Below are 13083 nucleotides of genomic sequence, written 5' to 3'. Positions count from 1 at the left end.
GTGAAATGTGACTGTGGAAATGTGCTTGTGCATAACCTGGGCTCATGTGGTGTCAGTGACATTTTGGGCATTGATGTTTAACTTACAAACTTCAGAAGTTGCTTCTGTTTTATTCATGCAAGATGATGTCCTATTCATGTAAGAATGCTTTTTCCATTGGTGCTTATAACGATTCTATATATGGTCCAACAGAACTCTTCAGGGATATAGTGTTAAGAGGATAAGACACTTGTGCTTGAGCTTTGTGGCCTGTGTCTGCATCCCCAGGAGTTTAGTGTCACCTGCCCTTCCAGCTTTTTTAATCTCCCTCTCTGGGGAATTTGCAGGTCTTCCTTTGTGTATCTGGGCTGGTTACTCATGTACTATGCCTGACAAATATATATATATATTTTAAATATTTGCATTTCTAGTAGGAATTATATGTCCTGTGTGCATTAGAAATAGTGGTAGGGGCAGAACTCTTGCCTTTCTAGCAACCAAATGCTCTTATCTAAGACTCTAAGAGGCATTATGTCATTATCTTCAAGTTTTGTGTCTGCAGCATGGCTGTGGTTGTATTTCTGCTAATAAATTCAGTTAGGAATGTTTTTAACCAAGTAGTTTCTCAGTATTAACAAATTAGTAGTGGTTTTATTTCTTTGGATCATCATTTTTAGTAATAACATGGTTTACTCTTTTCCTGGTGCCAGCTTGCAGGTCTGAGGAAGGAGGCCACGGTGCTTTCCCTTGGCTGTGGAAAAGAGGGAAGTGGCTCAGGGCTTGGCAGGGAAGATCATGTTCTCCCTGGGTTGGCTGGGCCCCTCAGTGATTGCTGCAGCAGTTTAAGGACTGTGCCAGGCTTGGATTGTGTGCTGCAGCGTGTGGGATTCTTTCCTGAGCAGTGTGGTGGGATGGGTGTGTTCATCCACACTCACAGCAGCGTCTGAGCTTGAGCTGGTTTGGAGCTCCTGCGAGGAGCTTGGGCTTGCAGGTCCACAGGCTCTGCAGGACATGCAGTCAGGAATGGCTGCAGGGTGCAAACACATCCTGTATTCAGAATTTCACTGAGTTAGGAGACTGGATCAGCTGTTTCACTGCCCCCTGAGCCATCTGAGGCTGTGCTTCAGCAGCAGATTGCTGGGAGCTTGTGCTGTGTCTTCAGAATGTTCATTCAGTTCCTTAACATGCTGGTGTTGGAGCTTGGTTCTGATTCTGGAGTAGTGATTATTTAATTAAAAATAGGGAAGATACAGAGTCTGTACTCAGACTGTAATCATTAAATTCATCTGATTGAGTTAATTTCCTTATTGGTCTAGTCACTGAGCATGACAGCAAAGAGCAGTTCAGTAATCTCTTATCAAACCTGTGTCTGCTTGATCCCAAATTGGGCTTTTGGAAGTGCAGAACTTCCAAAATCACAAACGATTTTCCTTTTTCTGCTGTTGAAAACAAAAAGGTCTCAGAGTATTAATTAAGAGCCTGTTATGGAGTGAGCCTGCCAGGCCCAAGTTCACCCTTTCTGAAGTGAGTTGGGGGGTTGGCATAAAAAAAAGAAGCTTTTTACCAAATGTAGATGCAGCAGCAGAGTGGTGCACACGCCATGGGAGCAGTCAGCAACATGGAGAGAACATGTGGATTACAGCAAAAGTGTAGTTTCAGAAACAACCAAAAACCACCATTGAGAAGGGAACAAAATGTGAGAAAAGGTTTTTCAGTCACTATTACAAGGATTGTTTGCATTTTCTGTAAGAGTTTTCTGTTTTTCTTTGAGAAACTAGAACTGTATGTGAAAGAAATGCCATAATACAAACATGAATTGCAGTGGTATTTGCTGAGCAAAGATAAAATGGAGAATGTTGTCCAGAATATCAGAGCTACTCTGAAACAATTTCAGTGATGACTCTGATTTAGGTGTGTTTTCATGGGATGACAAATTAACCCAATTTAAACCTATCAAAGGGAAAGAATTGTATCTTGACCCCAAGTGAAACACAGGAGAAAACTCAGTCTTAAAATGGCAAATGGTTACAGAAACATTTCTCTGGTGCTGGGTGGTGCAGAAACAAAGGCCTATGAAAACCCTGACAGGCCAGAATATTGTAAGAAAATGCAATAGCACACACAGATTTCTTAAATAAGGATGAAAACAATTAATGTGTGGTTTGTAATCCTCTCCATAGAAGAAGGACTCCATGGAATTGTGAGCTGTACAGCCTGTGGGCAGCAGGTGAACCATTTCCAAAAGGATTCAATCTATAGACACCCTACACTGAAAGTGCTTATTTGTAAGGTATGTGGTGAACAGTTCTGTTTGGTTTTGTTTCAAAATGTCATATTAGTTGGTTTGGGTGGATTTTTTTGTGGGAGTGATTCTTGTTCATTAGTCAATAAAGTTTTCAGTCATTAGCTGTTACAATTAAGGAAACTAAAAGGAGGGGAAAAAAGGCAAATATACTTATGAATTTATATTCCTTTTTTTCTTCTATCCCAGTTAAACTGGTGGTGGTTTCTTTGTTATTTACTTCCACAGCTTTATGGGTATAGTCTTACTGAATTTTTAATGTTAAATGATCTGTCTGAAATTTCTGCCTACTCATAATGTATTTTAAGAACAGATTCAAGTCTGCATCTCCTGGTAAAGCATTCCTTGTAAAACAGCACTGAAATAAGGAGCAGAAAAGCAGCTTCAAAGCCATCTCTGTTTCTGCCAGCTCCTGGACTGTTTTAATTTATGGCAGCTTTGCAATGCTGGTCTAGTCCATAAATCTGAGTTTTCAGCTGTGTGGCTTCCTGGTGGCTCTGCACAAGGCCCTGAGTCAGCTGCAGAGGGAAGAGGTGGGACAGGGCAGGAAGGAAATGTCTCTGCTCCTGCTGGGGAGACCTCTAAATTTTCAGAGTTGCAGAGATCTCTCTTGCATATTTCTATAGTGATGGAGATTTTGTATTTATAAAGATACTGCTAAAGATAGAGATACAGTTCTTATGTATCATGTTCATGGAGCATTTCCCTGCTCTTCATCCTCCTCCTTCCCAGTTCCTCATTATTGTTAGATACTCAGCTGACAGTCAGGCATGCCTGTCTAGGCTGGTGTGCTGGCTCTTCTCTGCTTTCTGGCTTGTTTCTTTTACAAAATGTGCTTTACAAGAGTCAGTTCACAAGGTGACCTTTCCCCACCTCCACTGGAGTCCCAGCTCTTGTTCCTGTCCTTGCACACCCATGTTCTGGTGTGACCAGTGACCCGGGTCATTTTTGTAACCTGGTCAGGCTGTTGGGATCAACAGCAGCTCTTGACTGGGAGCTCTTGCTACATGAATTACATCAAGGGTTGTTTCCCTTGGTTCTCTGTGTTTTTACAGGGCCTTATGTGGATGTGAGAGGGAGGAATGGATGCCCCTTATCTCTAGCTCTTCCATTATTTCTGTGCCTAATTCTGCCTTTTTTTTTTTCTCCTACTTGGGTAAAAGTCCTAGACCTGAGAAGCTGTTTTCCTTTCACTGTGAATGTTCCATCAAATGTCTAAACATCAGAATTTACTGAGGTTTTATACTGATTTTGGTTATTTGTATAGTTTAGCTGAACAGATGTGCAAATGTGTTCCAGCTAATGAAGCCACTTCTGCATTCTGAATTGTATAAATGCCTGTTCAAAGTAGAGCTGCCAGTCTGGGAGAACATTCTTCAGTAACTGCTGGGAAAAAAAATGACACCAAACCTTCAAAATTTGGTGTCAACAATCCAGCAACTGAAGCCATCAGTACTCCTAGATGAATCATTTGTATTTTTTCCTTACCGTTACCAAATTTTCAAATGAAGATGCTTTGCACCTGGAAATGGAATTCTTGGATGTTAACATCATGATAAATGCTGAAGATGTTTTATCTAAAGCCTTATGGCATCACATGCTAACATAAGGAACATCCAGCTGAAAATCATAATTTATATGGGATTAATTATGTCAGGGAGGATGTGGTGTTGATTTACCTAGGAAATCGATGGAAGAAACATTCAGACTGCTGGAGAGACGTATTCGGCTGATGTTCTAAAATACACAAATATGCAGCAATAAAACAAAAGGCTGTTTAAATTTCAAACAAACCTTGAGCCATCCAAATAAGTCATGGTTTGGGACCATGGAAGATGTTTTTTTAGATTAAAACAAGTGTAAAAGGTTTAGAATGCTGAAGACATTGCAGCTGCTGCTTTTACTGGCTTGCTTCTAATGCATGCTGAAATCTAATGAATTGCTGAAGCCCAGTTGAGATTTAATAAAGAATTCCTTGTCCTCTCTTCTTTCTTTACAGACTTGCTACAAGTATTACATGAGTGATGACATCAGTCGTGATTCAGATGGGATGGATGAACAGTGTAGGTAAGTGTACAAAGACTGCAGTGTGGGAAAATGTACAAAGACTGTAGTGTGTGCAAAAGGGGAGAGTGTACAGACACTGCAGTGTGTGCAAAATGGGAGTGTACAGAGACTGCAGTGTGTGCAAAATGGGAGAGTGTACAGAGACTGCAGTGTGTGCAAAATGGGAGAGTGTACAGAGACTGCAGTGTGTGCAAAATGGGAGTGTACAGAGACTGCAGTGTGTGCAAAATGGGAGAGTGTACAGGAACTGCAGTGTGTGCAAAATGGGAGAGTGTACAGGAACTGCAGTGTGTGCAAAATGGGAGAGTGTACAGAGACTGCAGTGTGTGCAAAATGGGAGTGTACAGAGACTGCAGTGTGTGCAAAATGGGAGGGTGTACAGAGACTGTAGTGTGTGCAAAATGGGAGAGTGTACAGAGACTGTAGTGTGTGCAAAAGGGGAGAGTGTACAGACACTGCAGTGTGTGCAAAATGGGGGTGTACAGAGACTGCAGTGTGTGCAAAATGGGAGTGTACAGAGACTGCAGTGTGTGCAAAATGGGAGGGTGTACAGAGACTGCAGTGTGTGCAAAATGGGAGTGTACAGAGACTGCAGTGTGTGCAAAATGGGAGGGTGTACAGAGACTGCAGTGTGTGCAAAATGGGAGAGTGTACAGGAACTGCAGTGTGTGCAAAATGGGAGAGTGTACAGGAACTGCAGTGTGTGCAAAATGGGAGAGTGTACAGAGACTGCAGTGTGTGCAAAATGGGAGTGTACAGAGACTGCAGTGTGTGCAAAATGGGAGGGTGTACAGAGACTGCAGTGTGTGCAAAATGGGAGTGTGTACAGAGACTGCAGTGTGTGCAAAAGGGGAGAGTGTACAGAGACTATAGTGTGTGCAAAATGGGAGAGTGTACAGAGACTGAAGTAACACCCACAGCTCTACTGGTTTGGGGATTTCTTTTCCTTGCAATTGTGCCATTATTGACAAATAAAGACAAGTACGTAAGAACTAGATCAACAATTATTTGTCACAAAGAAATACTCAAGCTCAGGGTTTTTATAACTGTTTGATTGTTGTTTTAGTATATGAACAGGAGAACATTTTATAAAGAAATCTAATAACAAACACTTGTAAGATAGCACATTTTTAACGAAATAACATGCCATCTTCCTAACACATTAAAGATGGGGATAGAATCTAATATATCTCCCACTTTTGAAATACAAAAGCACTTCTCTGTCCTTATGTCAAATATCTAAATGTGTATTTCAGTCAAAATTGTGCAGTCAGTGGTTTCTATGAGCACCACTTTTCAGTCTTCATGTACTGCAGTAGTAATATATGAGTTAAGGCTAGAAAGAATTAAGTTTATTAATTTTGCTGTAAAGTAAATCACAAATTTTCAGAAGAAACAGGGAAGATACGATCTAATTTATTTTTTTATGTTCTTTATAGAAATCATTGCTGAAATTGTGTTTGAAAATTACTGACCATTTCAGCTTTGTTAGCTGTTAATATAATACATAAATTTTCTGACTTTGCAGCTCTCCATTGAGCTTTTCAGACACGCTTTCAGTAACAGTTTCAAGTAACAGATACCTGTTCATCATCTGAATTTTTGAATATGTGACCTTAATAATATATCACCTTGCTGACATGGAGACAAAACTTGTACCTCTCTCAATCTCATTGCAGGTGGTGTGCTGAAGGTGGAAATTTGATTTGCTGTGACTTTTGCCATAACGCCTTCTGTAAAAAGTGCATTTTGCGCAACCTGGGCCGAAAGGAGCTCTCGACCATCCTGGATGAAAATACCCAGTGGCACTGCTACGTTTGTCATCCAGAGCCTTTGTTGGACTTGGTCACTGCGTGTGACAGTGTCTTTGAAAATTTAGAACAGTTGCTTCAACAAAACAAAAAAAAGATAAAAGTTGAAAATGAAAAAAGTAAAACATGTGACCACACAGTCAAGTTTTCTCCAAAGAGAAATAATGCAAGTTGTAATGGGGAAGAAAAAAAATTAGATAATTCATATTCAGGTTCACTAACTTATTCTTATAAAGCACTAATGGTGCCAAAAGACTTGCTTAAGAAAACAAAAAAACTGATTGAAACTACAACAAATCTGAATTCTAGCTTTGTAAGCTTTTTGAAAAACGCTGCAGAAAATGTAGAAATAAGCCCAACTATGCAGCTGTGCCAGTTGAAAGCTTTTAAATCTGTGCTGAGTGACATGAAAAAAGCTCATCTGTCACTAGAAGAAGGCCTGAACCTAGAGATTCAAGCATTGAATGTTAAAATCAAAGATAAAAATACCAAAGAGAAAAAAACTGAGGTTAGATCAGAAAAAAATGAGGTGAAAAAAGATGAAGGAAAGGAACATGTGGCATTAAAAGAGGATGACGCCACACAGACACAGAAAAAAGTTGTGTCAGAGCAGCCTGACAATGAGCCCATGGATCAAAGTGTTCCCTCAGTGGAACAGACAGATAACAAGGCAGCTCCTGGGGAAGAGAAAAAGTCTGACAGAAATGAAGAACCGCAGTATGAGCCCAACAGTACAGAGGCATTAGACATGGATATCGTGTCCATCCCCTCTTCTGTTCCTGAAGATATTTTTGAGACTCTGGAATCTACTATGGAGATTCAGATGCCATCAGATGAGCAGGACAGTGCAAACACAGCAGCAGAGCATGAGACTCTAAATTCAAATACAAAAGTGAATGCTGCTGTGAAAGATACCAAAGGTGGTACCAAGTTAAAATCGTCGGCTAAAGGGACAAAAGAACTGATTGTAAAATTGACTCCAGTTTCTCTGTCAGAGTCCACACTTAAAGCTGAGGAGCAAGACAACAGCCTAGAAAAAGACAATCAAGACGTTGATGCATCTAAAGACACTGATGCATCTAAAGACGTTGATGAATCTCAACCTGGGGCAGCCAGCTGTGATTCTGTCAAACAAAACCACAGTGCCAGCAGCGAGCCCTCCGCGGAGAACGACGCTGTGCCCGCGGAGGACTCGGATCTCCGCAGGTCACCACGGGTCAAAACCACCCCACTGAGGCGTCCCACGGACATCAGCCCCCTGACATCCAACTCAGAAGAGGACAGCAATGACACGAGCAATGAAAAACAGAAGAGGAAAGCGTCCAAGCAACCCAGGAAGAAAAACGATAAAAGAAATTCTTCTGACAGCGCTGCTGATGGTCCCAGTCCTAACAAACTTTCCAAATCCAAAAAGCCGTGTGACTTAGATCACAGCTCAGACTCTGATGAGTTGCCAGCTGTCCTTAAAGAAGCGGGGAGGATGAATCGCAGCTCCTCAGACAGTGAGAGCAACAGTGAAACACCAGCGAAAAATCAGAAGAATTTGGATTTTCCAAAGAATCAACCAGTAAAGGATGAAAATGGAAAACGAAAAAGGAAAAGTTCCAGTTCCGGTTCAGATTTAGATGCCAAAAGAGGCAAATCAGCTAAAAATGCTGCTGCTGCCAAAAAGAAACGACAAAACGACTCTGATTCTTCAAATTATGATTCTGAGTTGGAAAAAGAGATAAAAATGCTGAGTAAAATTGAGGCTGCAAAAAAATCGAAGAAAAAATGCACACGAAAAGATGATAGTTATGATTCCTCTGAAGAAGAGCAGAAGAAAAAAGTAAGCAGTAAGAGAAAGGTAAATCTGAAGAAGAGGAGAGGTAAATCTTCTCAAGATGATGATGCTGAGAAGTCTTCTCCAGAGAAGGAAATTAATCACTCTTCTAAAGATAAAAAACTGGGTAAGAGGTCAGCTGCTAAGGACAAGGCAAAAGACTCAAAAGAAAATTCTGCAAAGGGAAAATGTGATGAGTCTTCTGATGCTGAGAAGTCTTCACTGGAGAAAGAGGAAAATCCTGAAGTTAAGAAAAAGAGGGATTTGAAAAAGAAAAAGGTGCAGGATGATTCTTCTTCTGAGAGTACTGAAAAATCGGCAAAGAAAGAGCACAAGTCGGAGTCTTCAAAAGACAGATTCAAGAACAAAAAAGGATCAGAAAGCAAAGCAAAGAAATCTGAAAAACTGAAGAAGAAAGAGCAAGATGATTCTTCTTCTGATCTTGATAAGTCATCTGCAGAGAAAGGAAGTAGCAATTCTTCTGAGAACGACAAAGTTAAAAAGGAACCCGTGTTTACTGGGAAGAGGAAATTGAGAGAGAGAGTAGCTGAAAAAGTCCACATTGATTTATCCTCTGATACTGAGAAATCTCCCCAAAAAGAGGAGAGCTCTGATGATGATGCTGTGAGGCATAAAAAACAAACTGAAACGAAAGAAAAGAAAAAAATAAGCCACAAAAAGAAAATTTCCAAGAAAGAGCAGAATGGCTCATCCTCTTCTGATGAGGAGTCTTATGAAGACACTAAGAAAAAGATGAAAAGAGGATCAGTAAAAGAAAGTAAAAAGAGCAACTTAAAAAAGAAAGTGGCAAAAAAGAAGATGGTTGTGAGTTCCTCATCTGATAAGGAAGAAAATGAAGAAGATGATCAGAACTCCACGGGCGATGGAAGCAGCGACGAGCAGAAGATCAGGCCGGTGACCGAAAGCTTGATGCTGTCTGCTGAGGGAGGATTTTGTCAGTCATCAGGTGTGCAAAAGATGTTCACGTACACAAATTAAAATACTGACAGAGGAATTTTGTGAGATTTGGGTGACTTTTAATAATCTAGAAGCACAAAGCACTCATCAGTCGGTGATTATACATTTAAACGTTTGCAGCCTGTCGGGTTTTCTGAGACAGATTTGGAAGCACATATTGTGAAGTTCCTTTGCAGCCAGACTGTCCTGTGGCTGTAAGATCCCATGATTTCAGTTTGTGCAGCAGGTGCCTTGAGGGAAAAATGATGCTTGGAAACTCCAGGCAGTATTTACAACAGGTACTGCCTTGCAGTCCAGCTTTCCAAAGCCTGGCCCTTGCCCTACCTGCCCAGGGACTATTTAGCAGAAGCTGGTTGGAAGTAGACAAGATGGTGAACTCAAATTTATCACCTCCTGATTGTGCACTGGAGGTGACTCTGGAGACCTGTGGCAATGTAATACACATTTTAAAATCAAGTAAATGATTTTTTTATGCCTCACAAGAGCCGTGTAGGCTTAGAACAGCTACTTAGAAATCCGCCATTGCTTATTGTTTTCATACATTTGTCTCTGTGCAGATAATACTGAGACTTGTAGGGCTTTTCCTTGAGTGCTACCTTATCAGTGTTTTCCCCAGTGATGTCACTGCTGAGGGAGATTGCAGATAATTCATAGTTTCCATAGTAATGAATTGGTTTTTTACATGTGGTTGCTGCCACGGCCATTAAAACTCTCCTATAGACAGACAATTGATGGCACTCAGTGACAGTTTTCAGCACTACTGGACCATCAGAGAAAAATGCCTTTTTAAAAATGGGATTGCTCGTGTACAGTTCATGGACTTGGTATTGAAATGGCCCAAGAGAAGAAAGTTGATGTTAATGTATCAGAAGGTGTCTGAGGCACTGGGAGCTGTTGTTTCATTGGCAGGTCACAATGGAAAGATTGGGTCCTTACTGGGGAGGCTGAGCTGGCTGTGTGCCCAAAGGATGAGAGGCAGTGGATACAGCATTTATCAAGGAAAACTGAGAGATACTGGGAGTATTCTTACACTGAGCATGGTCAGACTTGGAACTGGTGGCCCTCTTAAACGTCAGAATTTTTGTCCTTGGAAATGCTCCAAATTTGACTGGCCAAGGCCCTGAAGTAACTGACCTGACTGTGGAGTTGGCTTTGCTTTGAGGATGGAGTTGGAGTAGAGCATGTCCAGATGTCTCTTTCAGCTTTAGTTATTGTTTGATTCTGTAAAATTTTGCCTATGTTGGAGTATTTTCAGAGGAGAAGAATGTGCCCTTTGTCTGCAATTTGCTTTTGGTTTTTAATAGGTGAATAACTAGTGAGTCTGTTTGTGTCTGAATAAAGTTTGTAGATTGATCATTGAATGAGACTTAGGACCTGGTTTAACCAACAGGATATTTTTATTTATCTACATGAGAGCCTTTCTGTGATCACCTCAGTGTGTCCCTTTCAGCCTAGTTTTCAGCCTTTTCAGTTTGCACAGCCTCACTAGTGGAGCTTCTGGCAGAGTAAATAGCTTCTTAGGAAACTTATTTCTGATTCCTGAGTGGAGTATTTAGTCTCTTATGTTTTGTTGTAAAGTCCGAAATTCACATTTTTTAATTGGGAATGAGTTGCGAGTTGTGTGTAGTACTGAGCAAAACTGAAAAAAACGAGACTTATTTTTATTTGTCAAGGCAGGTAGCTGGTAAAAAAGTGGTATTACCAAGCTGTGTTTAAATGGGTATTTTTTATGGAGTTGCAGTTTATGAGTTGTATTCTTCATTGTGCTGTCATGTGCTGTTTATTGTTGGATTTTCACGCATTAAGCGTTTCCTCTTGGGCTTCTTTTTTTTTTCAGGAGATGAGGGAGAGGCTCTATCAAGGACTATCCCAATGGAGGAGGAGGAAGATGATGATGATGACGACCCTGAGAATAGGTATGATACCCTCCATAAGGACTTAAAAACGATTATAACACACCCTAGGCATGGGCGCAAACCGGCGCAACGGAGGAGCAAGCAGGTGGTAAAAAGCACGGCTGCCTGCCCGGTAAAGACTCGCTCACGGGCCTCCCGCAAGTGTGAACTCGGGGCCAGAAAACAGAGGCCCCCCAGAGCCAGGAATGCAAAGCAAATGTTTAAAAGTGGTAGCTAACACACCTGGCTAGGGGGTGTTCTAAAAGCACTGCAGCGCTGTCCCACTGGCGCTCCCGGTGCTCGTGGGAGGTTGGTGACAAGGATCTTGCAGGCAGGTCAAAAGCTGCTGCTGCTAAATGTGAATTTTAGTTAGTTGTGGGGGAATAGAAGGTGACAGTTTGCATCTGTGCGACATGCAGTGCTGCAGTATTTTCAGAATTAATTTGGTTGTTACTGTTACTTAATATGCCTTTTTTTTTTAATTGAAACGCCTTTTCTCAATAAAGAGAAAGCACAAATATGGGGAAAGCCGTATTAGATATTTTCAGCTGTTAATTCAACTGAGTTTTAATCCACTGAAAAGTATCTGAAGTGACTAATGGGAGTTAAGGCCATGATTCTACAAGCACTGTGCATAGGCTCAACTGGTATCAAAGAGACTAATTATATATTTTAAGTCTTTGCATAGGTATTTTCAGAATTGTGGCTTATATGTATTCTTCAGTTTGGAATTCAATAAAAAATAATCTCTGTAAGATACAGTTAGCTAAGACGTGTCATATTTTACCAGTACTATTGTAGCTATCCAAATTAGCCTGGCTAGAAATGTAAAAAGCTTCATTTCCTAAATGCATAACATGGAGTATGGAGCCACAGGTTCTTTTTGGAAATTACTGTAGTTAGACTGAAGAGCTGCTCAACAAATTTTGATACAGTGTTTCAGAAACTGATTTTTTTGTTGTTGTTGTTTTGGCCATATAGCATGTGTGGGACCAGTTGCTGGTGGAGTCTTTTTCTGCTTCTGAGCCTTACTAGTTTAGAATATGGAATCCTTGTTTCACAGACTTGTATGTTTTGACATGTGGCTGAAGTAAATTTTAAAAACATTGCTTTATATCCTTTACGGACCTCAGTTTGGCATCAAAATGCTGCTGCTGAATTAGTTCTTGTGTGTTTTCAGTCATGAAATTTAACCCAGTAATTCAGCTCTTTAAAGAAAGATGCTTTTTAGGGACTTGACAGCACAGGGTTATAAGCAGAACATGGTAAACTTTGGTATATCAAGATTTTTTAAAATTCTGCTTTTATTTCAGTTCTGTTTTAATTAATTTTTTTCCTTTTTTTTTTTTTTTTTTCTTTTTTTGTCGTTGGTTGCGAGTTTCTGGTTGATAACTAAACCAATGCACTTTTGTCAGAAGTTCAGTATTTACCACAGAAACATTTCTGACAGAACTCAATAATGATTTAGTTTAAGAGCTATATTGGGAAATTAATGAAGCCAATTGATAACAAACAGTAATACAAATTTGGGCTTTAAAAATCAGTTTCTGTACTTTGCTTTGAAGCTGCCTCTTTGTTAAATTTTTATTTAGGGGATCTTTTGAACATCTATTATGAGCTGGGGAGTTATTTTGTCAATAAACAGTGTTGTCAACCTTCAGACATGTTAACTGGTAATGCAGTCTGACTTTACCTTACTCATTTGTTGTACTTGGCACCAAAATCAGTGCTATTAAACTGTAAAAAAGATGGAACAAATTTCGAGAAGTTAAAAACCTGTTCTTCTGTTTGCTCAACACAAAGTGTTTAAGTAGTTTACCTACTGATTCAGAGAAGTTGCCTATTTTCTTCCAGGCCAAAGAGGGTACCTAATACCTGCTGGGTGTGTGTAGTGTGGGAACTCCTGTTTGCAACTCTCTAGTTTAGATGTTCTGTTATTTGCATACCTTAGGATGTGCATGATATGAATATTAATAGCCTTGAAATCATCTTTTTGCCAGAATGAAATATCCAAGTGGGTCATACTATGCCATACAGTGCTGTATGCTTTCATCTTCTGTTGTGTAACTATTATTGGTCCTTCTGATCTTTTAAATGGTACTGTTTGATATGTTTGCACTAGTTCTGTTTATTAAGAAGTCAATAGTGTATTTAATGCAGAATGCCTTTAAGTATTTGATGGTTACAATAAATTTTTGTAAAACATTTTTCTTGTCCAAGCATTTAATT

At 40.2% G+C, this 13083-nt stretch overlaps 1 protein-coding gene across 5 annotated transcripts in view; it reads left to right on the top strand.

Annotated features, from left to right (window-relative positions):
- ATRX (ATRX chromatin remodeler) overlaps positions 1-13083 on the top strand; it is a 66913-nt gene that overhangs the window by 19492 nt on the left and 34338 nt on the right. For all 5 annotated transcript variants that reach the window (XR_010745187.1, XM_066333922.1, XM_066333921.1 and 2 more), the window contains 4 exons: positions 2160-2269; positions 4281-4348; positions 6028-8948; positions 10797-10875. Coding sequence is in view for 4 of the 5 variants with exons in the window: in XM_066333922.1 (XP_066190019.1) it covers positions 2160-2269; positions 4281-4348; positions 6028-8948; positions 10797-10875 (3178 nt within the window). In the remaining variant the exon portion in view is untranslated. The remainder of the gene's footprint in view (positions 1-2159; positions 2270-4280; positions 4349-6027; positions 8949-10796; positions 10876-13083) is intronic.

This window comes from Sylvia atricapilla, chromosome 21 (genome assembly GCF_009819655.1).
Source record: "Sylvia atricapilla isolate bSylAtr1 chromosome 21, bSylAtr1.pri, whole genome shotgun sequence".
In the NCBI taxonomy this organism is placed as follows: domain Eukaryota; kingdom Metazoa; phylum Chordata; class Aves; order Passeriformes; family Sylviidae; genus Sylvia; species Sylvia atricapilla.
This window is presented reverse-complemented; position numbering and strand designations above follow the sequence as displayed.